Raw genomic sequence first — 27,211 nt, forward strand, 5'->3', positions numbered from 1 at the left:
ATATTGTTTACCTTACTCTGGAGCTGCCTTACTGAGAAACGCCAAGAGGATTGCTCCATTAATAAGTTAGCCATGGGCCCTGTGCTCAGACACTGGTATTTCTCAAAAAAAAAAAAAAAAAAAATTCACTGGATCTTAGTCAAGCTATTTCTTCGTTCTTGATGTCTCTGAAGTAAAGTGATAACCCCACACCCTTTAAAACACCTTCTTGGGTCACGAATATCCGTGGCTGGGGTAGATGCCTAGGAACAAAGAAGAGAGTGACAGGACCACGGGAACCCCAGCGAGCTGCAAAGGAAGGTGGTATTCACGGGCACCAGAAACAAATGTCACCACCAGAGGCAGCCGCCATCCACAGGGCCACAATGACTGACCATGAAGTGCAGTAGTAAACGTCTGCCATGGCAACCCTCCCCAAGATACGTAAAGGCCAGTGAATTCAGTCACAGCAGATATTGCCCCAGGCTCCACGGATCACCCTTGACACGTCCAACCCCTCTACCCCACACACCACCCCTTTACCTCTTTGGCACTGTGAGCCTGCAGGGCCCGCTCCCATTTCTTCTTATTACTGGTCAGCAGTTCTTGTCGTTCTACCTCAAATGCTTTCTACGACCAAGAAGGAAGAGGGCTCTCGCGTCTGTTTTGATTGGGCAGGTTCCACAGAATGAAAGAACTCACAAGTAATTGCACAAGGTGCCACGTACCAACCAGATAGTCAAAGTCAAATCCAAATGCAAACTTATCAAGTTTCATACAACCAAATGGCAATGGAAGGAGTTGCATGGAGATCAGTGTTATGAAGTCTGGACTTCACACAAATTTCAACAGGAAATGTGCCAACTGCCCTGTGGCTCAGCCAATATCAGAGGAGGGAGCTGGAGAAAGGCCAGTGCCCTTGGTGGCAGGTACAGGGCAAGCCCTGGCATATGCTTCAATCACGCCAAGGGCTGCTGCACTGCTTTGGCTGGGGTTCCCACAAAACAAAGGAACACGTTGGTCACAAGAGGCAGGCCAAGGAATGCAGAAAGGAGTCTGTAATAATCCAAACAGAGAGGTCCCCACCCTCTCGGCTCTCTTCCATTCTGGAAAGGCCAGTCTCAATCTCAATCCTTAACATTTCATTCAAATTCAAAGTACTGATTTCTGAACCTATGTGCCCATGCTCCCACCCCTGCTTGCCATAAATACAACAAATAAACAGCTCACATACCCCCCTCCTCCACTCTTCTTATCCTTACATGGTTTTATTTTCTTGCAAAGCACTTATTACCACCTGTCCAACTATATATTTAGTAGTTTATCTATTTATTGTCTAGCTGTCTCCTACTAGGACACAGATCCCAGCGAGGACTTTGCTTTGTTCAGAGCTGTACCCCCAGCCCCTGGTACAGTGTCTGGCACACAGGAGACACTTGATGAATCCGTGCTGGGTGAGTGAAGGAATGGGTAAACAAATGAAGGGGCAGAAACCAGAGGACGAGACACCTGGGATGGGGAGGACAGACCTGGCCCTCCTCCCAGGGGCCACCCTCGGGCAGAAGGCAGCTCTTTCACACACACCCTGTCACCTCAATGTAATTCAACTCCTGACGGAAGGTTTTCATGACATTCTTCACTTGTTCTTCCATCCTCTCCAGCAGCAGGCAGATGTCATCTGACTGCTTCTTCAAATCCTTCACATACTGGTCGTCTTTTGTTTTCAACTCCTACAGAACAGCATGTCGAAGGCTGGTCACCAACTAAGCCAGAAGCAAGAGGCGCCAAGCACACTCCACCTGGACCTCTCTCTTCAGTATCTGTGAACACTAGGAATTTCTAACCATATGACGTGAAAGTGACTTCAGAAGAATCTGAGGACACCCGAGAGAAGCCACAGGCAGACGGAGCCGAGTGGCTGCAGCTCGGGGCAAAGCCAGAACGAGCAGCGGGGGATCAAACCCGCCATGACTACTTGCTGCAAATCTCCCCGGAAGCTCCCAGATGGCCCAGGGTGCCCCAGCTGAGCAACGAAGACCCGGGATCCAACATGGGAATCTATCTACTACAGACTAAGTTCCATTCCTGAACTGAAAACATAAAATCCGACACAGCATTTGCTACAAACATACATCTTTTTAAGGTCAGCAATAATTCTAAAATTACTACAAAGCTTTTCCTTCTGGTTGAATTTATTGCCTGAGGTGTGCAATAATCCGAGTAGCGAAGTGAGGCCTCCACATTTTTCCATTCAGGAGGAGCAAACCAATAAGCCAGTCAAATCCCCCAGCCTAAGCCCACGCAGTGGGGGGGGGGGGGGGCAGGGAGTCTTGCCTGCTGTAACTCGCCGATAAGTTTGTTCTTGTCCTCTATCAGCCCGGCACAGTGCACCTGCTGGGTGTTGAGCATGTCCCACAGGTCCTGGGGAATTCTCTTCTGCTTGCCCTCCTCCCACTTTGCGGTGATCTCATCAAATTTGTCCTGGCTGGTCTTGACTTCGCTCTCCAGCTTCTCAAGTCTGTGAAAACACACACCCCGGCCATGCCAGCCCAGCCCAGGTCTGGAAGCTGCCTCCTGCCGGAGCAGTCTGAAATACCAGGCCCGGGTCCCAAGCACTGCTCCAGGTACCCCTGCTCGAAGCCAAACCAGGCTCTGAGAAATCTTTCAGCCTAATGACTGACTGGCAGTCAGGAGACCAAATAAACAAAGTGACACATGACAAGAGCAGATCGACCGTAAAGCTGTACCTACTTTCGCACGCACACATGCGTGCGGATCGAGAGTCAATTTGTCACATACTTCTGTGACAAGCTGTATGACTCCAGTGACCAAGGCCTGACTTTGCCATTAACTGACTCTCAACTTGAAACAAGTCCCTGACCCTCTGTAAGAAGGAGAGGGTGAAAGCACCTACTTTCACACGGCTGCTGTCGGGGTTACGTGAGAGGGTACTCAGCACAGAAGTCCCTGAACAAAAGGTGCTCATATTACTATTTTTGGTTATCAACACACTTCAGGTGTGTGGCCGTTCCTCTCCTAAATTATCAATAAATGACCAGGGGGACATACCAATAGGGAAACGCCACTATTAAGCAATGGAAAATCGGCATGGCCTTTCCAGAAATTCCAGAGAGATTCTGTGATGGAGTATACTGAGGAGGGGACCAGAATGAAGGGAGGCGTGAAGACAAGAGAAGAGCCTTCAGAGCCCCCAGAACAGCCACTAGGACATACGCCGAGACTCTCTCCCTGCCTTAACCGACGGTCATTCTAGGAGGCTGGCTCCCGACAAGAGCTCCAACCCCTACAGGACAGGGGTCGCAACTTAACCTCATGCCCCCCCTTCTCCCCTCCCTTCCGAGCTAGAGCACAGAGTACATATTACAATTCACTTGACTTTTGTCCTCAAAAAATGAAAAACAACAGCCAGGTCATCTTTCCAAAGTCCACATTTATCCTGTAACTCTTGTCACTTAAGACCTTCAGCGTTTCCTCCGTGGTTACAGGACAAAGCCTAACTCCTTGGCACGGCTGGGGAAATGAGCTGATTCAGTGCTGGGTAGAGCCCCAGGCAGGCAGGAGGAAGTTGCGAGAATCAAGTCACCAGTCGCATACTGGTGGAGCTAGTGACGGGGCTGAAGGAATTACTTGTGCTCAACAACAAGAAACATCGTTACCATCGTACTGTTGCGGAGATGAGCTGAACTGGCCGAGAAGGGAGGAAAGCAAGGAGGGAAGGAAGAGATTCGTCCCTAAGGGGCGATAAGAGGATTCTGCTAGCCCGAGTGTGACACAGCCACTTTCCAACACTGGGGGAGATTTGGGGGACCCACGGAAGAGCTGTCCTCATGTCAACTGCAGAGCGGGGGGTCCTCACCTCTGACGCTTTATCTCCTCTTCCTCCACTCTCCTGTGGATCTCTCTGATATCTGTAGCCACCTGTATATTTGTCACCAACTCGGTGCCACAGAGGAGCAGTTTAGCCAATTTCTGAAAACAAAGAATTGATGAAGTTAGAGGGACGCCTGGGGGGCTCAGTAGGTGAAGCGTCCACCCTTGGCTCAGGTCATGATCCTGGGGTCCTGGGATCGAGCCCCACATCACTTCAGACTCCCTGCTTGGTGGGGAGCCTGCTTCTACCTCTCCCTGCCCCCCACTTGTAGTCTCTCTCGCTGCTCTCTCTCTCTCAAATAAAATCTTTTAAGAAAAAAAGAATTTATGAAGTTAGAAGCATTTTGCTCAACTGTCTGTAGCTGTTCAATCCAGCCAAGTGGGAATCAAAAGCCACCTTAAGACCCTTAAGAGTAGCATGTATTTGGCAATCCATTTCCATCAGGATGCTGGGGACGTGATATCAGAGCTTACAATTTAATAGCACATGTGATTCTGAAGGTACCTTGGTTTCTGCCCGTTAGACTAGGGATCAGCCGGCTAGCACGCTGGCAGATACCCTCCGTACATCTCGGCACCTGCCCCCACAGACCCTCCAAGTGATTGACGCCACCAGGGGCTTTTCTGAGAATTCAGTGGGAGAGGTGAGGCAGAGATAATGGCAATCATCCTCCAACATCCATTCCCCCACCTCCTCTCCGAGTAATAGGACCCCCAATTTTAGCTGGACATTTGACCTACCAAAATGGATACACTTCCCAACCTCCTTTGCAGCTAGAATACAGTCTGATCAACAGAACGTGAGCAGACGCGATGTGTGCCCCTTCTGAGTGGTGGGTTGAAGGGAAAAGGTGTGTCCTCTGAGGCCCCATTCCCCCCTCCTCCCAGGCCGGCGTGTGGTATGGCCAGTATGACGCGGTGAGCAGATGAAAGTCACATAAGGAAAGGCAGAAGGAGATGAGGTCCCCGACATCGAGGAGCCCCCGTATCAGCCCTGGACCCTGTACTTATGCTCGTAACTACTAAGTAAGCCAGAGGAAGAAGTTTCTATGTTGTTTAAGCTACCGTTACGTGAGGTCTTCTGTTCCAGAGGCTCTAACACAGGAGAACAGTGCAGCGGACTGCATGGCTGACTCCCTTGATGGCTCAGCAATTTTGCTATTGGTACCCCTCTTCTAAATCCCTCCTTGGGGGCACCTGGGTGGCTTAGTCAGTTAAGCACCTGCCTTCAGCTCAGGTCATGATCCTGGGGTCCTGGGCTCGAGCCCCACATGGGGCTCCCTGCTCAGCAGGGAGCCTGCTTCTCCCTCTGCCCACCCCACTCATGCGTTCATGCTTTCTCTCCCTCAAATAAATAAATAAAATCTTAAATAAATAAATAAATAAATAACTCTCTCTTTGAATTCCGCCTCAGTGTCTTCACTCCTGACGTTTGGGCAATGACATGATTTCCAACAAAAAGTTTAGGTATCCCTAGGCTGTGCCTAAGTTTTCCAAGTCGGAACTTAAAAACTCTCAGCTCTCAAATTTTTCTGAACAAAGAACCTATAAACATCTCCATAACAAAGGAGTCACTGAAATGATCAGAGATTCTAATTCATCTCACCCTTCTAAGATATTTGGAAATGCAGTGGGTTTGTTTTTAGTTTTAAGATTTTATTTATTTATTTGACAGAGAGACAGAGTACAAGCAGGGGGAGCGGCAGGCAGAGGCAGAGGGAGAAGCAGGCTCTCCTCGGGGGAGCAGGGAGCCAGATGCTGGGCTCGATACCAGGACCCTGGGACCGTGTCCTGAGCCAAAGGCAGATGCCTAACTGTCTGAGCCACCCAGGCGCCCCAGAAATGCAGTTTTAATGAATACAGAACTGGAGCCTTAACCCAGATATTCCAGGTACTCTAGACTGTCTTTAAATGGCTACAGTTTTAGCCCTTGTACCAAATGGTTTTATATGGCTAAGGAAGTAAAGGCTTTCCTGCAGGTTTTGAACAATTTTCTATTTTCTGCTCACACAAAGCAAACATCGGAAATTTCTGAATCAAGTATTCCAGACTCAAAGTAAAACTGAAAATGTTACAGTCACCAACAGACCAACAGACACAGGAAAAGATCAAACTGTCATTTTCAGGTGATATGATTATATATGTAAAAAAATAAACACACAAACGAAACTACAGGACAACTATTAGAATTAACAAGTGACTTTGACAAAGCTGCTGAATATCAGGTCACTATACAAAAACCAATTGTACTTTTATATGTCAGCAATAAACACTAATAGCCTCAACACAAAGTATAAGACATTGTTGAGCAAAATTAAAGAATACCTAAATAAATGGAGGGATATTTTATACTCATGGATTGTAAATCCCATTGTTGGTAAGATATTAATTCTTTCCTAAATTGATATAGATTCAATCCGACCTCCATTAAAGGCCCAGCAGGGGACACCTGGGTGACTCATGGGTTAAGAGGCTGACTTGATTTCAGCTCACATCATGAGCTCAGGGTCTTCGGATCAAGCCTCACATCAGGCTCCATGCTCAGCAGGAGTCTGCTTGAGGACACTCTCTCTCTCTCCTCTCCCTTTAACCCCAATCTCCCCCCTCCCCTGCTCTCTCTCTCTCTCTCTCTCTCTCTAAAATATATAAATAAAACTTTTTTTAAAAATCCCAGCAGGTTTTTTGGTGGAAACTGACAAAATGATTGTAAAAATTATATGGAAATGCAAAAGGTTAGGATAGCCAAGGCAATCTTGAAGAACCACAAAATTGGAGGACCTACTCTACCAGATGTCAAGACCTGTCATAAGGCTACAGTAGTTAAAATAGTGTGGAATTGGTGTAAAGTCAGACAAATGGACCAATAGAACAGAATAGAGAATCTAGAAACAAATCCACATACGTGATCACCTGATTCATAACATAGGTGTCCTGCAGTGCAGGGGGGAGAGGCTGATCTTTTCAATACATGGTGCTTAAAAATCCATACACAAAACAGTGAACCTTGAGCCTTACCTTCACACACCCACAAAAATCAATTCAAGATAGACTACGGACTACGATGTAAATGATAGAATGAGAAAGCGTCTAAGAGGAAACTTGGAAGAATATCTTTATAAAATTGGAGCAAGATTAAACAGGAAACAAAAGAATCACCAATTAAAAATGACTGATAAGGTGCGGGTCCAAGGACAGCGGCCCTTCCTGTCCAAGTCTTGGGGTAGAACTGGTTATTAATATCTTGATATCGAGGAAGGTAGCATTTGGTTTTTATATATTTCTTTGCTATGCCAACACTTCACATGACTTAAGTCCTAAGTGCAAGGAAGCTTGAAAAGCTGCTAATGAAAACAACACCATATCTTCGGGTTCACGCTCAGAGGCTCCAGACGAACTGTATATCAGTATTTGCAAGACCATAGCACAGTAGGTTCCAGGTTATATACAATATCCTTTTGATCCTATCCAGCAATGCTCCGAGATCATCGACACTTTGACGAAGCAACCCCAACAGAGGGGGCATGACTCATCTAGGCCACGGTGAGCACCAGATTGGGACCGAGAACACACCGCTGCTCCGTATCCTTTCTGCCACCACAAAGTGTCTCATCCCCGACACAGCACCGTGCGGTTCACTCGGGTGTGTCTATAGATCTCTGTGCTCTATGATGACATTTCAGTAACTTGAGTATTTTTTTCTCCCAGTGAGCGCACTTCAACTTCTGCCAGAAATGGTCTCTCTCCTCTATGCTTTTATAAGCCCCACCTATTTTTCCAAGATGCAGCTCAAATGCCACTTTCTCCATGTAACCTTCCCGCATCAGGACCACTCGGGCAGCACCCCTCCTTACCTCAATTCCTACCTTCCTACTGCCCTATGATATTCATTTAGCAATTAATTAAATGAAGCACTTCGCCAGTTCTGCTTGCTGTTTGGAACTCTGCTCATTCTTCCTGCACCTTGTTCCAAGCGCTTTATCAAACATCCCAGGAGCCCTGGCGTTGCCACGGGAGAGCAATCAATGACTTTCTTTTTACTGTTTATTGAGTATAAGCTCTGTACTACTCCACAGGCTTGCTCTCACAGAGCTTACAGCTCCCCTGGGGACACCGCAGGCACACACATTTGAAGTCCTACAAGGGAGAAAACGGTCTAAAATGAAATGCATGACACAGAGAAGGAGTATTCAGTGTGCAAATTAAAGGAGTCTCGGGCTGCAGAGGGGTCATGGACTTGAAGTCCTCTCAAGTTGGGACCTGAGATGGTCTTGAAGTATGGGAAGGCATCCTGATGAGAGGAGAGAAGAGAAAGGTAGAGGAGAGTGGGGGGGGATGGGAGGGGAGGGACATTCTGGAAGATCAGAGGCACACACGACAGGAAGAGCGGAGCCCCCACTGGAGGCGAGGGAGTGGATCAGCCAAGCCAGAGCGAAGGCCTAAGGCAGGTATCAGTGGGAGGAAGACTGAAGGTAGGACGGGAACAGAAGGCCCTGAATGGGCAGTTTAAACATTTGGACTTGATCCAACGAATAATCCATAGGATGAAATGAAGGCTCACTCCAAGAGAGCTCTCAAAATGGGAAAGATTCAAATTCACTTCTGCCTAACTAAAGGCAGGAACGTGGAATCTCTCTTGAGATTCTTCTGGTCTAAGTACAAAAACCATGACATCATACCCAGCTCCCTAGTGTCACGGGCTGACGGGACCCATCTGCCACACAGCTCATACCAGTCTGCTTTCTTCTTTCTGCTTGTAGCTCTTGCTCCGATCTTCCTCACTCTCTTTCTTCCCATCTAAATATTCTCCAAGCACCTCCCTGTGATGGGAGAAAGTAGAGAAACTAAAGTTATGTCTAGTATGTGGATTCTATAGACTTTCCATAGTGCAGCATACCGTATACAAAAATACATCCCATATGGATAAAAATTTAAATATTAAAAAAACACAATCATAAAAACACTAGAAGTAAATACAAGAGAGAACCCATCTTAGGATAAGACCAAAGCTAGAAAAAAATAAAAAGACTGAGAGACTTGACTTCTCAAAATTAAAAACTCTTCTCCTCGAATCAAGGGATAAACTCGTAAAAGATACTTGACAAAATGTTGCCATCTAGAAAATAGAACAGGCTCCAATCAATACAGAAACGACAAAATACTGATTAGAAAAACTGTCCAAGGATGTGGACAGGCAATTTACAGAAGAAATACAAGAGGCAGACAGACATTTGAAAATATGTTCAACTTCACATAGAACCTGAGAAATGAAACTGAGAAGCCTGGGAGGTATCATTATTCTCCATACCAGACAAGAAAAGATTTAAAAGGTTGATAATGGGACATCTGGGTGGCTCAGTCAGTTAAGCGGCTGCCTTCGGCTCAGGTCATGATCCCAGGGTCCCAGGATCCAGTCCTGCATCAGGCTCCTTGCTCAGCGGGGAGCCTGCTTCTGTCTCTGCCTGCCACTCCCCTCCCACCCGCCTGTGCACACACTCTCTCTCTCTCTGACAAATAAATAAATAAAATCTTAAAAAATAACTAACTAAATAAATAAAAAGTTGATAATATCAGGTGTGGGCCAGGTGTGGATGCCCAACTATTCACACCACTCCACGGGTGGGGATGTGAGGTATAACAACCTGTCTAAAAGCCGATTCGGCAAGATTTATCACAAACTTAAATACACCTCTCCCCATCCCCAAAGAGACTTCTTCCTCCTCAGGTTTGAGCTGAGTCCCTCTTTCAGGAAACTGCTTCCTCGGGGCTGCCGCCCACTAGGTCTCAGTGGAGCTGTCATCTTCTCGAATACCCCACCTCCTGACCGATCAAAGTCCCTTCCCGGGATTTAAAAAATTGGCACTTCATTGATTGTGTGGCTGGGTCTCGGGTTCTGGGTTGGAAATCATTTTCCTTCAGAATTTTGAGAGCACTGCTGAACTGTCTTCTACCTTCCAGTGTTGCTATTTCAAACCCCTGAGGTCACTCTTTCTTAATCCTTTCCTTGGATGTGACAGTTGTTGTTTTCACTATGGAAACTTGGAGGCCCCTTCCCCTGGCTCTCCGTGCTCTTGAAGCCGCTGTCTCAGTTCCTGCAGCCAACTCAGTAGTCTCCAAGTTCTAGCAAGCACTTTTAGCCCCCGTGATCGATTTTTTTTCATAATAATATTTTTTTATTATGTTATGTTAGTCACCATACAGTACATCCCTAGTTTTTGATGTAAAGTTCCATGATTCATTACTTGCGTGTAACACCCAGTGCACCATGCAATACATGCCCTCCTTATTACCCATCACCGGCCTATCCCATTCAAGCCCCCATGATTGATTAACTCAACCTTTCTCTGTGTATCTATAATGCACTGCATTGTTTCCTAGAAAGAATCCAGACCAAACCCTCCTGCACAACTTCCCACCCCCACCCCCACCCCAGGCACCAATACACAAGCTCTGAGCACCGGGATAAGGTCTGAGCACCCCTGAGTCCACACACAGTCAAGGAGGGTTAAAGACCTCTGTGCTCCTCTTTTACTGATTAACTGCCCTAAAGTTCCTCTAAAAGTCTTCAGGCGGAAACATGGGAGTTGGCTTTGGGACAAGAGTCTGCCTTCTCCCCAGGTGGCCGGCCCCCTGAATAGAGCTCACATTCCTTTCCGATCAAAACTCTTGAGTATTGGCTTTCTGAGCAACCAGCAGCTGAACTTGGGTTTTTCAGTCACTCTGAAGTTTCTCAGTGGTGTGCCCGCTGGTGGGTCTTCTTTCATCCATTGGGCTGAACATTTTCAGTCGGGTGTTTCCCCCAAGCAGGAAACTCATGAACTTCAGTACTGATCAATTTTCTGGAATACTTCCAGTGATAATTTCCTCCCCTCTGTTTGCTCTGCCTTTTATTTATGGATCTAGAAAGGAGAGACTAGAGCTCCTGGACTAGTCCTCTAATTTTGAAAAATCTTTTTCTCTCCTAGTTTCTGTTTTTCTTTTTGCTCTATCTTCTATGTGACTCCATGACCTGTTTTTCCTAACCCTTCTAGAGTTTTCCACTTCTATTATTTTTTTTATTTCCAAGAGCTCTATTTTGTTCTCTCACCACTCCTTTTAATAGCATCCTATTCTTGTTCGGTGGTTGCAATACCATTTCTTTTTTTCTCCAAGGATCGTCCGAATGATAGTCTTTTTGTTGTATTACTATTGTCTTTTTTTTCCTACATAGTCTCAAGTTCCTCTAAGTTGCTTTTTTTCTGTGTGTTCGTTTTGGTGTCTACCTTTCATGATAAAGACTTTCCTCAGACGTCTAGAAAACCTGGTCACCGTAAGACTGAAAAGCTGAAGGCAGCTCTGAATGCAAGGGCGCAGCTTGACAACAGGGAACTTCAGCGCAGGTCCATCTATGTGGACCGCCTGGTGGGCAATTCTGGATGTCAGTGCCTTTAAATCCTTCCTGGGGGGTTCGTCAGATCTTCCGGAGACTTCAGTCTCCTGCCTGCGTTGTGAAGCTCCAACTTGCCCATATTCCCGGAAGGGGCAGAAGGACTGCAAGGTCTCAGCTGCAAGTGTGCACGTGGCCACAGAATCCCCTTGCTTTTAGTACAGTGTCCAGCGCCCCCCAAACCGTAGATCCTCCAATTTACTTCCTTCAAACCTCCCGTCTTTTGTGCAAGGTGGGAAAAAGGTTCCTGGCATCCAACTATTAATTTTCCAAACCACTTTCCTGATTTTAGTCCCCTTCTTCGCCTCTACTTCCACTTGAACCTGATGCTTCCGATTTCCTGGGCTTTTGCAGATTTACTGCAGAGTAAATCAAGGGGGGCTCTTGGCTTTCCTCACTACCAGTTTATATTTCCATAGTCTTGAATCTGCGAAACCATTTACCATCTGTCCTTATGCTTCCCAGCTTCCAAAATGTTGTTGCTGTTGAGTCCCTTCTGTTTTGCTTGACTTTGTGAGTTTATGTCTTTTTTATTTAATCCCTTTAAATGTCATGTTAATGGAGTTTTGATAGAGATCCAAGATAAATGTATGTGTTCCATCTGCCATCCTTACTCCACAGTCACATCTCCAGGAATTTCAAACTTCAACTGAGACAGTAGAGACTGGGATTTTCAGGAGCTTCAGCCTATTAATCCTGTTCTTTATTTTTATATGACATTTGATTCTATTAACAGCTTCTTCCCTAAAACTATACCTCAATGGCATACCGAGGCCCAAGCACTTAGGGCAATGGGCACCAGAGGTAATCAAGGAGCCTATAGATCGTTTTAAAAGGATACAATGGACTAAAAGTCTGTCTGCTTATTATTTTTCAACCTGTGCCAGCAACAAAACAAGGTCAATGATAAAACACCCCTTTCTGAAAAATCTTTTGTTAATCTAAGTTCTAAACAATTTCTGCAGCTACTGTTGATTTTCAGTAACATATATAGGGGCACCTGGCTGGCTCAGTCGGAAGAACATGAGAAGCTTGAACTCAGGGTCGTGAGTTCGAGCCCCACACTGGGTGTAGAGATTACTTTTTTAAAAGTCTTAAAAAAATTACATACACACACACACGTAGGCTTCGATACAGCACCTTTCTACGTCTTATCCTTTAACAAGGACATGAATTCAGAGAACATGGAGAATACAGTTGGCCTGTGACATGTACAGACACAGTGGCACACATGTGTTTTGAGGGCACATTTGAAATGGTTCTGCCATCCCAGCTCACTTAGGCACAGGGCACATCCCCCAGCCCCAAGGTACTACATCTCCCAGCATAAGAGGGATTTGACATATGGGGCGCCTGGGTGGCTCAGTCGGTGGGGCGTCTGCCTTTGGCTCAGGTCCTGATCTCAGTATCTTGGGATTGAGCCCTGTGTTGGGCTCTCTGCTTGGCGAGTCTGCTTCTCCCTCTCCCTCTGTGTTCTCTCTCTCTCTCTCATATATATAAGTAAAATCTTTAATTAAAAAAAAAGGGGGGGGGGATTTGACATAAACAACAGCCCAGCTACTGAAAACATGAAGAAGCTGAACTCCAGTTAGTTCAGTTCTTTCATTCTACATGTAAGCATTCTCTAAACCTCACGGAATTCTTTTGGAATTTCTTCATGTTTTTCCTTCCTTTTCTCCCCACAAAAATACAGTAACATAATTAAAAGGTATCGATCCATTCCTGTTTTCCTGTTTCATATTGTAAATTTTACTTTTATTTTTAAAATTTTTTCAATGGCCTTATTATATAAACAAAGTTCAATCGAAGAAAACGTTCACTGTCTGCTTTCCTTTTCAGGCTATTATTATTTTAAAAACTCCCCTGCTCCAGGTGTTGAATTCATGGGGTCCACCTCTGTACCTCACATATTCGTTTTCCCACCAGCACCACTGGCCATTCTGTCTTCTTTATATCACAGAGACAACCCTCTGTCAGCATTTCCTTTTCTGTCCGTTTCTAAATGCAGAGCTTTTCTAGGCCTTGGCCTGAGCTCTCCTCTCATCTTTTCATCCTCTTTTCCAGCTTTAAGTCAATCCATTCCCGGTTTTCAGTACAATCATAATGTTGTCGACTCTCTGCACTGACCTCTCTAATCCAGAATTCTCTTGTGAGTTTCAGACCCATGTCCAACTGCCTAATGGATATCTCAGTTTTAATGTCTTCCAAAATCCAATTTCATTTAATATGTCCAAAGCCAAACTTTTTGATTTCCAAATCCTCCTGCCTCCCTTCTGCCATCGGTGTCTTTATCATTTCAATACAGGGCACTACCATCTACCCAGCTGTTCAAGCCATTCTTGCTTTTTCCCTGTCTTTGACCAGCATATCCAAGATCAGTAAATCCAGTCAGTTTAAGCTCTAAAATATGTCTTGAGTACGTCTGCTTTCTCTCTAATTCCACCAGGCCAACTTCATCCCTCACCTGGACCAATGCAACTCCTTCCTAACCAGTCTCCTTAATTACACTTCTGGCTTCCCCAAGCCATTCCCTCAAAGAGCAATCAGAGTGATCTCAACACACTCAGAAATTTGAGAAACCCCACACTAAGTCCTTGGCCTGTGGGTAAGGCCAAACGGACATCTCTAAATTTGCACCTGAGTACATAAAAACAATCACCAACGGGGGCGGGGAGGGGAGCAGAGAGGATGGTGGGGATTAGTGTCGTCCTTAAGGATCTCAAGGATACAGGAGGGGTGGTCCCTATCAAGTCTCCATTTAATTTATGGGTCTGGCCCCTGCAAAAACTGGATGGATCTGAGAAAATGATTATCAATACCGCAAGCTCAACTAAGTAGTAACCCTCATTGCTGCTGCCATGCAAGTGTGGTATCTTTGCTGAAGCAGAGTGGAGTGGTCTGAGGTACATGCAAGGTGGCCGCTGATTGGGCCAAACGTGTTATTTTCTACCTCGGTCAAGAAAAAGAAGCAGGAAGTTCACATTTACATGCAACAGATAATAATGTATACTCATATCATCTACCCGCTTACAGGGTCATGTTAATTCTCCTGATCTCTGTCAAAATATAGTCTGAACAGATCGGAACCATCTGGATATCCCACAGAACATCACACTGATCCATTACACCAGAGTGGCCTGTGCGCCAAATACGACCCACCTGTTTTTGTAGGGCTCACAAGCAAAGAATGATTTTTATACTTTTTAATGGTTAAAAAAAAAAAAGATCAGATGAGTAGGCAGAGCCCAAAGGATTTTTAGGGCAATGAAACTATTCTGTATGATACTTACAATGGTGGATATGTGTCATTACATATTTGTCAAAATCCATAGAACACCGAGAGTGAATCATGATGTAGACTATGAATTTAGGGTAATGATGTGTCAACTCAGTTTCATCATTTGTAACAAGTGTACCACTCTGGAGCATGTTGATAGTGGGACAGGCTGTGCATGTGTGGGGGCAGGTAGTGTATTGGGAAATCTCTGTACTTTCCACTCAATTTTGCTGTGAACCTAAAATTTGTCTTAAAAAATGAATTCAGAAAAGAAGATCAAAATATGAAGAATATTTTGTGACACGTGAACATTATATGACATTCAAATTTCAGTGTCCATAAGTAAAGCTTTGTTGGAACACAGGCACACCGCTCTGGGCCCCTCGTGTCCAACGGCTAGCAGACAAGTCACCATCTTGGTAGGGTAGCTGACCCTGGCCAGCAGGACAAGGTGTAAGTGCTGTTACGCAGTGAGGGTGTTCAGGAATTCAGAAGATCATGCAGGGGCCTCTTGGTAACCCCTTATAACAGCCCCCCGTGTCTGTGAATGGACAGGGGCAACAACCCTGGCCTGAAAAGAGTAGGATTATCAGTCTCAGACCCTTCAGGAATGAGGCTTTGTGTCATACACCCAGATAAGCCATGAGACCAGCAGAAGTGACAGTTGAGGTCCGCTGCAGAAATGCTTGTGGGAGGAAGGCAGGTTGGGGTGGAAGAAGGAAAGACCTCTGAGGGGAGGTCACGGTTGGCCTGTGTCTTCAGTGTATTGCTCGCAGTGCATGGCACAGCAGGCTCTCAGTAAAAGTGCGGAAGGGATTATTACTTCCGTCTTTGACTTTACAAGTGTGTTGAATGTTTTCATAGCCCGTACTTTGCTTGAACCTTCCGGAAGCAATTTTTCCTATCTCACCGCCTATTTTTCCGCTCACACACAGGGCCCGCCCGCCGCTCCCCACAGGGCTTTCCCGCCCGGGCAAGGCGCCCGCCCCGTCCCTGCCCCGCGTAGCCGGCACCCGGGGCACTTCGCTGCGGACCCGCTCAGACCCTGGCTCACCGCCTCCGGCCTTCCGGGCGCGCCGCGATGCGGAGGCGCCGGGCCTGGATCCGCTTCTGAGGGTTGTCAGAATGTATGGACGGCCCGAGAATCGGGGTGGACAGGTGTTCCTCCTCCTTCTCCTCCAGGACCCCCAGGGAACCCGGCGGATTCATGACAGGAGCCTCCAGCCCCAGGCAGCTCCGCCCGGACCACCGCCAGACCGCCGCCTGGTTGCTAACAACAAGCCGTTGCCTCGGAAAAGCAGTCACCTGACCGGCAGCTGGCGTGCGCGCGCGCGCGCGCCTCAGGCCCCGCCCACCGGTATTTGCATGCTAGCCTGGGGTTTTTATCCTGGAGAGATATTGGGGTTTAGGCGCTACCTTTCGCCGGGTGAAAATTATATGTTTCATTGAGCACTGTACAAATATCGCCTAGCATAATACCTAATATGTAGTAAGTGCTCAACCAGTGTTTGCTGGGTGAAAGAAATGTACACAGATGTATCTGGTATGCTCACTGCAGTTACTTATATTAAAAAACTGTTATGACCCCGAAATCCATCAAGAGGGGAACAGATAAAGCTTTCATGAGATGGAAGACAATGCAGCCACTAACAATGGATCTGACCTAGAAAGAGATAAAGATGTATTAAATGAGGAAGAGAAGATGTAACACAATGTGATCCGAGTTCTATTTGAAATATATCTTGGTATATAGGGAAGAAAAATGAACAGAAAGTGAGGCCGTTATCAAAGAAATTACTGCCTGTGTTCTCTTCTAGGATCTTTATGGTTTCAGATCTCACATTTAGGTCTTTAATCCATTTTGAATTTTTTTTGTGTGTATGGTGTAAGAAAGTGGGCCAGTTTTCCCAACATGATTTGTTGAAAAGACTTCTTTTTCCCACTGGATATCCTTTCCGGCTTTGTTGAAGATTAACTGACCATACAGTTGTAAGTTCATTTCTGGGGTTTCTGTTCTTTTCCACTGATCTATGTGTCTCTCTTTGTGCCAGTATCATAATGTTTTGATCACTACAGCTTTTTATTAGAACTTGGAAGTCTGGAATTGTGATGCCTCCAGCTTTGCTTTTCTTTTTCAAGGTTGCTTTGGCTATTTGGAGTCTTTTGTGGTTCCATACAAATTTTGGGATTGTTTGTTCTAGTTCTGTGAAAAATGCTGTTGGTATTTTGATAGGGATTGCATTAAATGTGTAGATTGCTTTAGGTAGTATGGACATTTTAACGCTATTTGTTCTTTCAATCCATGAGCATGTAATGTCTTTCCATTTCTTTGTCTTCTATTTCTCATCAGTGTTTTATAGTTTTCAGAGTACAGATCTTTTACATCTTCGGTTAGGTTTATTCCTAGGTATCTTATTGTTTTTGGTACAGTTGTAAATGGGATTGATTCCTTTCTGCTGCTTCATTATTGGTGTATAGAAATGCAAGATTTCTGGGGTGCCTGGGTAGTTCAGTCAGTTAAACATCTGACTCTTGATTTTGGCTCAGGTCATGATCTCAGGCTTGAGATCAAGCCCAGTGTCGGGCTCTGCACTCGGCATGGAGCCTGCTTAAGATTCTCTCCCTCTCCCTCTCCCCTCCTCCTTCCCCTCAAAAAAAAAAAAAAAAAGGCAACAGATTTCTGTACATTAACTTTGTATGCTGCATGCTGTATGCAAATACTAAATCACTATATTGTACTCCTGAAACTAATAGTACACTGTATGTTAACTGACGGGAATTTAAATAAAAAATTTAAAAAAGGGATACGTACACCCCGATGTTTATAGCAGAATTATCTACAGTAGCCAGATTATGGAAACAGCCCAAGTATCTGCCCCATCTACTGATGAACAGATAAAGATGTGGTATACATATACAATGGAATATTACACAGCCATAAAAAATGAAATCTTGCCACTTGCAACGACATGGATAGAGCTTGTCAAGAGTATTATGTCAGAAAGACAACTACCATATGACTTTACTCATATGTAGAATTTACAAAACAAGCAAGCAAAGTGGGGGGAAGAGAGGCAAACCAAGAAACAGACTCTTAACTACAGAGAACAAACTGATAGTCATCAGAGGGGAGGTCAGTGCGGTGATGGGTGAAATAAGTGATGGGGATTAAGGAGGGCACTTTTGATGAGCACCAGGTGTTGTATGAAAGTGTTGAATCACTATACTGTATACTGCACGTCAACTAACTGGAATTCAAATAAAAACTTGGGGAAAAGAATTAAAATGTAGACATTAAATTAATATCCATTATTTCCCAAATTCATACTGCTTTAATCAAGCTTTTGATTTGGAAAAAAAAACACACACACACACAAAGTAGTTGATATCTCTGGGCATGGGTCTACAGGTGGTTTTTCTTTTCTATTTAAAAAAACTTTGCAAATAACACAAATCACTTTTGATGTAATAAAAAAATAGTTTTTTTTTTTTAAAGAGTGGTGACGGGTTCCTGAAGAGACTGCAGCAGGCGAATGTCACAGGTGAGAGGGATTTGGGGGTGGCGTGTAGGTGTAGGTCCACCTGTAGGTGTAGGTCCACCTTGATGATTCACAAGCATCCAGAGTCTGGTCCTCACTGGTGGGCAATGCTCCAAAACGCAGAGCTGCTCTTCAGAATCGACTTACACTATAAGTTCATGAAAGAAAAAGAAGATACCCTGATTTGAGCAGGAAACTACAACTGACACACAAGCATGTGTATTTATGACCTGTGACCAGCACGTGTCTGTGGCTGATCTACGACAGAAGTTAAACGATAGCTGGCAAGTTTCTTGATGTTGTACGACTGACTGCAATGAACTCAGGGGCCCACAATGGGTATAACTTGCCAACAAGACTAGATAGGTCAAGTCCTTTCACCCCATCCCTGTGTAAGTTTGGGATGATAAACACAAACCCTTCTGGATGTATGGGCTTCCTTTGCTATGCTACAGGCTCGCCATCTATCTTCAGTATATAGTCTTTTTCCAGCAAAATGATACACTGACTAGATTTTAGTATACGAAGTCAAGTCACATACTTAATTCCACATCCGTAAGATTACACCAAATCATCTTAATTGGGGTTTGGGGATTCATCAAACATTTACATAATTTCTTGGCTTATTCCTGTCTCCCAATTTGTGTGAATTTTACTAATAGATTCTCAGAAGGCAATTTTCTTTTATTCAAGTTATTTTTAGAACTGCCTCACCCATCATCTTCATATACTGACTACCAAAGGTACGAAGGATGGAACAGGAAGGGAAGGAAGAAGGGAAGTCATGAGTAAGTCATAAGGCTTAGGGAAGAGTTCCAAGGTAAAAAACAGAGAACTAATTATTGGTAGAAACTGAGCACCTACCTTAGACCACACACCGTGCTAAATTCCTCCTTGCATCACTCATAGCACGTACGCATGACTGCAGTAATATTGCTAATCCCATTTTACAGGTGAAGAAACTGAGGCTCAGAAAAAAAATACGTAACCTGACTCGGGTCGATGCTTGCCAGGCTGAATGTGACTAAGAAATAGTCATGGCATTAAAAGCTTGGGAGGTCTTGAGAAACTTTCAGAATGAAAGCAAAAAGAAAAATGGAAGGAGCAGATATCAAGTTTTCTTTCAGGCAACTTGTGAGCAAGGGGAAAAGGTAAGAGCAGGAAGAAGAGCAGGACACTCCGGAGGCACAGTGTCTCCGTTTGGACAGACCCAAGCTGCTTACCTCGCACGTGCCTGCTCTGCTATCAGGCACTCGCTCGGGGTTGGAGGTCTGCAGAGAGAAGGGCAGGGATAACTGCTAGGGCAACCGAGAGTTTGGGAAGGGCGGGGGATTACGAGCACACTGCTGGACAACTAGCCTGGATTACAATATGGGACGTTTTCCCCTGTCTTCAAGCCTGTTACAGAAAAAAAAAATTTTAAATGCCTGCTGCCAGAACTGGGAGATCAATCCTGATGTAAAAGACAGGAAATATTCTCAGAAGCAATGTCAGAAAATACAAGGTTTTTCAATAAAGCTTATGACTGATACACTAAAGTTTAAGTGTACCAAGTGTGCGTCATTCGGTTCCTGTGGAATTAGCCTGGAAAATTAACATTCTTTCTATAAGAAAATGTTTTTAAGTATGAGACAACCACCTTACAAACTAATTTAAGTGTGGCCCAGTTATTATTATACACTGCCCAGTACCCGGTTCTGGGGACGTCAAGAGCAGGACACCATGAACAGCTGTTACCGCCACCTGCCTGGTACTCTGCTTTCTGAAACAAGGCACAGGACTACAGAACACCCAGGAGCGAACAGGCTGATCGTTCTTGATTTTTTTTTTTAAGATTTTATTTATTTGAGAGAGAGAGAGAGAGAGAGAGAGAGAGAAAACGAGTGGGGGGAGGAGCAGAGGGAAAAGCAGGCTCCCCACAGAGCAGGGAGCCCCACCCAGGGCTCGATCCTGGGACCCTGGGATCATAACCTTAGTCAAAGGCAGACACTTACCTGAGCCACCCAGGCGCCCCTGGGCTGATGGTTCTTTAAACAAACAAATCAAAAAACCATTTAATGTTTTGCTCTAAAATAATCAATAACTCTGAGACAAGTGGCTGGACATTATTTTTCTCCCCATAGCGCCCTCCCCTCTTGTACCTACCAAGGAAAGACAAAAAAGACAATCTGAAAACAGTTAAAAGGATTTAAAAATTATTTACTCTTTACTTTTATTACAATAAATATTTATCAATAATAGAATTAAACAATTTTAAATTAAAACCTACTGCATTACTTTCGGGGTTCACAGCAGCAGAAATAAACATAAATCCAGTTGAAAGGGCAAGGCTTCCAGAATCCAGTGGCAAGAAACAGTCAGGTCTTGATCATCTGGGCTAGCAACAGAGAACAGTAATACCAATGCTGCAGAAGTAACCATGAAATGCATAGTTGTGAACTATCTGTGCACCAAATTACCTAAGACTTCACAACACTGCGGCTAAGGAATTCAAGCAAGTTATGAAGCCCCTTGTCTGCAAGGGCTAGATATTCTTCCCCCATCGAGCCCTTGAGCACTCTGCTCCCAAGCTGCCTTCGGGCCAGGAACGGCCGCATCATCATTCAGAGCCAGAAGCCTCGAACCCATGGAAGCAGCTATCTTTCTCACTCACAATCCCTGGTAAAAGGGAAACAGAAAGCGACATATTTCAAGGGCCTTCCTTGGGGATTAAGATGAACTGCAAATAGTTCATCTGTGGCTCCGGATAAGGAAGAGGCTTCACAGAGTTATGGGCTACATGCTGACTGAGTCAACAAGAAGAGAACAACCTAATGAGGGCTCACCATTTTGCAGATAATCAAGAGTAGACTGCATGTATAAATGAATGTATCATACATATAATGCAGAAAATATGTGTACATATTAAATATGCATATACACACACACCACACATAACCAGATAAAATAAATGCTACGTTATTTACTTTGAACACAGCAAGTTCTAGACAGACCAATTATGAATATGCTCAATTAAACTACTTGAAAGAGAAAATTAAAGATTTTGTGCTCCCCTTTATCTTCCACGTGTCGCAAACACATCCCGGCTGCTTCGGTGGCGCTATTTCTAGGCACGTGAGAAGGGATGGAGTCATCCTTTTGTTTCAGAATACTACAGAAAGCAAACTCAACGGCCCGAGCGACACAGCTCAATAACTGATTCGGCCGTGATTCCTGCCACCTCTTCTTAGTCACAGGGCATGAAGCGTTACGCAGAAAAGTACCAACTTCTTTTCCTATAGTTGGCTGCAAACTTAACCTACTGTATGTTGGATGGGAGGGAAAGGGGACAAGGTAGGCAGTACGGAGTTTGCAGCCGGGCAATAATTCACTGCCTCCCCATTACCCAGAAGAAATGCTACCTTTTTTTAAAACAATCGAAATTTGGAGTTTAATACTGAAGTCTGCTCTCTTGGCACATTTTGGAACAAGCAAGTCATTACATGTCGCTGGGACTTTGTCTCTTGAAAGCTGATGGGGTAAGTTAGCTAAACAAAATAGCCTACAATGTTAATATTGTGGGCAGCTGTAATTAGCAGTTATTAGAGTCTGATGTTGAATGATACTAGTAATTCAAACAGATTTAAAACACAACGTTCACAGATCTTGCAAAATGAAAACTCCTCCCGTTACGGGTTAATAACATCAAATACTAACTAAGCATGTCCCAAGTAAGGTCAAGACCTTACTCTTTAGAGATAAAAAGTGCTTGTCAAGAATATCAGAATCTAGAACTCATGGCAAATTGTGTATGTTTTAATAAAAAAAAAATCAATTCTAATATTAACCATTACCTATAGAAACTGCTCAAGAGAAGACTTTAGCCAAAGAGCCATAAGGCATCCCTCACATTTAGCCATTCTTGGGTTTTTTTTTGTTGTTGTTGTTTTTAAAGATTTTTTTTTAAGTAATCTCGACACCAAACATGGGGCTCAAACACACAACCCTGAGAAAAAGAGTCGTACGCTCTACTGACTGAGCCAGCCAGGCTCCCCCACTCCTGGTATCTTTAATACTGTCTCTGAGTTCCATGTAGCATTAGGCACTATATGGCCATGATCCAATTCACAGGCTTTAAAAACAGCACCACTCTGATTTAGTCTACCTTTCTAAAAATGATTCTGTGAAGAATAAACAACATGAACGTGTCTGTAGAAGACCAGACAAACCTTCTGTTATGTCCAGATGGACTTTCCTACAGAGATAAGCCTCTGTTAAAATATTCTAAAATCAGTCCATGTACCATTCTCCAATTCTGGGAACCTGGCCTTTCTGACCAAATGTAACACAACCCCCTCACTCAGGCCACCTGTGAGAGGGCTACAAATGGCAGAACACCTTTTGCTTCCCTATATATTAGCTCATTTAAGACCTCCGTCTAAAGAGCAGGTCCCTGCTTAAAAAACAAAACAAAACAAAAAAACAAAAAACAAAAAAAAATCAGCTAGATTACTATCTCTTGCACATTTGTTTACTAAAGAGCAAAGCGTATTACTAGCATGTGTATTAAAAAGTAAGGTTACGTTTATTTCGCACTTTAGAAACACTGCAGTGAATTAGCCAATAAATCCCACTCCCATGGTTCCACACAAGGAAGAAGTTAACGTGCGCCACTTCCTCTGGGAAAGCTACACAACCATGATTTACCATACACCCTAATGTAAGTGCCTGCCAATATGTCAGTCATCTGTGCCACTGTCAAAGATGAAAAGTAAAATATGCAAATCACATGGGTTACATAATTAATAAAGGAAAAATCAGAGATTTACTTAAGCTTCCTAAAATGTGCAGAGCATCAAACTTTCAAGTTTCACAGTGATTAGTTTAACACCGTTTTACTGTTAAAACTGTCACTTAAAATGTACATGTCAAAGTGCTTCAAATGCAGCATACTAATTAAAATTCCTTCTGGAAATTTCTAGTACTGGCAGCTAATTTAGGAAGGTTATTCACCCACAGGGTGTTCAAGAAAGGGCAATGCTTTTACAAAGACACCTCACAGGACAAAGAAAATTCTAATCTGATAAGAAAGCTCCTATAGAGTGCTCAATCAAGTCCAGAACCGAGGTCAAGATAAAGGCCACTCTGAACACAAGAATCAACACAACCAAAGATTTCAGTATTTGTTTTTGGCTTTTTTGAGGACCCAAAGTCAAAAGTTCTAGCCCATCAGGATTACTCTGTTCCCTCTGGCACATTCCCAGTCCTTGATGTGTCAAGATCTAAGGCAATCCAGAAGATTGGAATGTGGCAAGACCTACCCGCTACAAAGCAAGTGGGCGTCTCTGTCCTAGGCAAAGTCAAAAGGGAGGCAGGGTGAAGAATGAAAAGGAAGAGTTACACACAGGCATCTAATTAAAATATAAAGGGGAAAAGCGCCCTTTGATTCAAACACCTTCGGTTTATCTTTTTATTTTCCACAGGTTAGAGAATCAAAGTCTACTTTGGAAAGCAAGGTACATTCCAAATGTTTTTCGACTGACTTCAAAATAAAGTCTTTGAAAACTAAACACTTGGGAACGTTTCAAATTCACATTTGAATTTAAAGTTAGTGGAGCAATGACGATTTAAATTGCGACGATTTTAAACGCTGCACTGCACTAGGATCACTGAGTAAGACAGGCACCGTGCATTAAGGAGATCGCTTCTTCTCCTTCAGATGGACCCTATGCCTGCTTTTTCCTCTCCATATTCCCCCAAAGCCCAGACTCCAGGTCATGATGACTGCTCTCTCGGTACCTATTCAGAATTCGGGCAACTCTCGACATATACTCCTCTCCCCACACCTCTATATTAAAATAAATGACATGTTGGTAGTAGTAGAACATTCTAGACCATAATCAGCATGGAGCTTTTTTTAAATTAGAATTTAAAATATTTTAAGGATGATATTATTAAAAACCCAAGGGCTATTTAGTTTTTTATTTGGAAGTTATTCACTCTATTACCCTTGAGACTAAAACTCATGAACTACATTTATTATGTATAAATGGAGGAATGGCGGTGTCAATTGTGACAATCTTCAACTGTGTAATGCACGAAAGATCATGAATGTTAGTAAAGGATCAGAAAAGGCAGCAATAACATACTCTACTCAGGTATTTTAAGGATTTTTCTACCCCATGCCCCCCTCAAATATAGGGGCATTAATTTCTGACAAGCATGAAAGGACATTTTTCATACCATAACCTGACAAGAAACTTCTCACAGGTCCAGGTAACTTTGGTCAGCAGAAACACAAAGCAAACATCTGGCCTGGCTAAGGCACTCCATTCTGAAATGTACAGAAAACATGCATGTATGACCAACCATGCCACTGCTCCCCTAAAGGCAGCTCAGTGTATGCTGGGAGAAAGGCTGGGGTGGTGGACTCACCCCAAAATATCATGCATAAGCCTGAAATACCTTTTATACTTTGGAAATGTTATGATAATTGGCATGACACAAATGCACAGAGCTATTTGCAAGTAAGCCTTGCTTCAGCTGCTATATCACTACACAACAAATGGGGGCTTTCAAGATGCATTTCAAGATGGCGGACTAAGAGAACGTCAGCAGTCCACTGAAGATTTACAAGTCCACGGTATTCTGAAACAGTTCATCACTCAGTTTCTCTTTCACCTTGTTGACAGCCACCTTTCATCTAATGGTGTCCATAAAACTATGGCATAATTCTTTACCCCAATAGGGAAATAGGTCATGAAGTCCAGGCACAAAACAATTTCAAATAAACTTGATGCAACAGAAAAAGAACAGAAAGACACTTTGAGGTAAAAAAGCCCCAAAAGTACAGAACATGACCCTACACCAGAAGGGTATTTTTTTTTTTTAACTATACGGTACAAGGTAAAGAAAGCCTGTGGTCCAAATTTGTCATTTTATAAACATTTCTCAGTTCTTTTCTTATATAATACAGATTAATTTCATTCTTGTGTAAAAGAACAACAAAAAGGTAAAATGATTAGCTCAGAAACCTTAGAACAAACAAAGCTTTGTTCCCAGCCCAAATTACCACTTGATCCAGTTCAACTTTACAGATGACAAAGAACAAGGTCTACAAAAAACAGAGTTACCGTTACTTAATTTGTTCATTCTCTGATCTCATGATGGCAACTTATTAACAAACATGGAATCACTAGCCACATTTTCCAGCATCGACTTCTCCCATGTTGAGTCTCAGAAAAAGTCACCGAATATACCTCAATCCTTATGAACCGTTTTTAAAAATGAGTACAGAACCATGAGTTAGCTCCTTGACTCCTCATTTCTAATAACCTAGATGGCAATGATTAGGATTTACAAATTTAAAAACTGAAATATCGACTACATAGTTATTTTTACAAAGCAGCAGACTGAAATTCAAAAAGGAATACACTATAATTAAATTTAACAATGGTCGCATTCATAGATAAATAATGGTTAAGAATTTAATTACATATCAACACAGTGGTGCCTATTTTATCCAAGTGCAATCCGTCCAAAAAAAAAAAGGGGGGGGGTTTTAAGATACACTCTTCATTCAAGCACAAACTTCATTCAGTGGAAAATAAAGGAAAGTCAGCAAGTAAATTTCACCACCACCAAACTAAACCGAGACAAAGTCAAAAAGAAATAAAATATCCACATTCATGAAAAGGTGCGATCTATAAAACAACCACATTGAAGTCAAAGGGATTTTATGTTTGTCAATAAACCTCAAAAATTATTCCAAGTCATATTAAAGAGAGTAGGTACTCAGTAAGGCATATATATCAAAAACTTGCTTCAAGTGGGGAAGTGGGCGAGTTAGGGAAGAAAGAATTTCTACTTCTTTGCCCTGTATGAAATAAAAAACACAGCACTCTCTCCTCCATAAAAAAGAGACAGACAGAGGGAGGGTGGAAGGGAGGGAAGGCGGGAGGAGTGAGGGAGGGAGGGAGGGAAGGAAGGACGGACGGACGGACGGACGGACGGACGGGCAAACTGAATCAGAAAACTAATTCTGTAGTGAGGTTCACAGCAGGAATTCATGGTGAGGCTCATGAGATTTCTAACTCCAAAGTAAATTTCTCTTATAAGGAAGTTTACCTGTGTTCCCTACAAGTAATTATCATAAGACTGGGACTGTCACATGCATTCGTATAATCATAGTTACAGGCACCAAATCTCAGCAACTTGTAGCTGAGGGGTGAAATGCCACATTTAAACGATGAATCATGACAATGGGTGAGCTACAATTATGATCCACTCTCTGCTGAGTCTCAATCGAACATTTTTCTTTAAAAGAAAATTAAATCATTTATCAAGATCTCTCCCAAAGAGAGCCAGAACACTAGAGAATCTGAATATATATACTGCTCTCTTAGCCCATGAGGAAAAAAAGGCATTTCCATGGGAAAGAGAAACCAGTATTTGGCAACTGTACATTATAGTTCTGCAATCATTTGGCATCTCTTGCTAAAGGTGACTTGCTCTTATCTTTTCCCTATATTAGATTTGGGCTATTGATAACTTCCACTACTACAGACCTACTACTAAAGTAGTACCAAATATGAAAACATTTTGCAGTTTTCTTAATGTTATCAGTATTCCTAAACCAATTTGGGGACTTTAAAAATAAAAACAAAGCATCTTTAACTCTGTATAAACCAAAACATTATAGACTCATGAAGCTAAAATCACTAGAAACATTTTGCTGGTCTAAAGTACATTATGCTTAACCAAAATGCCACATGGTTTTATAAAAAATAAAATATGCTGGGAGTTAGTAGGTCCAAAATTCCATGAGTTCAGATCATCTGTATCACTCCTGCTGTCCACGTACTATACACACTTGAGTTCCCAGGTCTGTTAAGCAGATCAGTTTAGTTCAATGGTGATGGATGAAATATTTACAAGCATCTTATTTACAGTACTTTTTTCTGTAGGTTACAGGCCAATATTGTTTTCTTCCATTCCTAGTCAATCTGAGTTTGGTTTCCTCAACGAGAAGGGATAAATCTGAAAATGGCTGCTCAGCTGCTTTACCTGAGGAAAACCAGAACATGAGGCAGTGACAAATACATTCTTACTAATTTTTTAAAA

The 27,211-nt window shown here is 43.4% G+C and overlaps 2 protein-coding genes across 4 annotated transcripts in view; both read right to left on the reverse strand.

The window, feature by feature from the left end:
* DRC1 (dynein regulatory complex subunit 1) overlaps positions 1–15,877 on the reverse strand; it is a 37,480-nt gene extending 21,603 nt beyond the window's left edge. For all 3 annotated transcript variants that reach the window (XM_087863796.1, XM_087863795.1, XM_045809243.2), the window contains exons 1-6: positions 15,625–15,877; positions 8,600–8,687; positions 3,857–3,969; positions 2,314–2,497; positions 1,572–1,709; positions 523–609 (exon numbers count right to left, since the gene is read on the reverse strand). In XM_087863796.1, coding sequence (XP_087719922.1) covers positions 523–609; positions 1,572–1,709; positions 2,314–2,497; positions 3,857–3,969; positions 8,600–8,687; positions 15,625–15,779 — 765 coding nt within the window. In that variant the 5' untranslated portion in view covers positions 15,780–15,877. The remainder of the gene's footprint in view (positions 1–522; positions 610–1,571; positions 1,710–2,313; positions 2,498–3,856; positions 3,970–8,599; positions 8,688–15,624) is intronic.
* A 4,405-nt stretch (positions 15,878–20,282) lies between these two features.
* The window catches only part of SELENOI (selenoprotein I), a 45,252-nt gene continuing 38,323 nt past the window's right edge, over positions 20,283–27,211 (reverse strand). Inside the window, exon 10 of the mRNA XM_045809246.2 lies at positions 20,283–27,154. Coding sequence (XP_045665202.1) covers positions 27,056–27,154 — 99 coding nt within the window. The 3' untranslated portion in view covers positions 20,283–27,055. The remainder of the gene's footprint in view (positions 27,155–27,211) is intronic.

This window comes from Ursus americanus, chromosome 7 (genome assembly GCF_024610735.1).
Source record: "Ursus americanus isolate L20-20 chromosome 7, mUrsAme1.1.p, whole genome shotgun sequence".
Classification (NCBI taxonomy): domain Eukaryota; kingdom Metazoa; phylum Chordata; class Mammalia; order Carnivora; family Ursidae; genus Ursus; species Ursus americanus.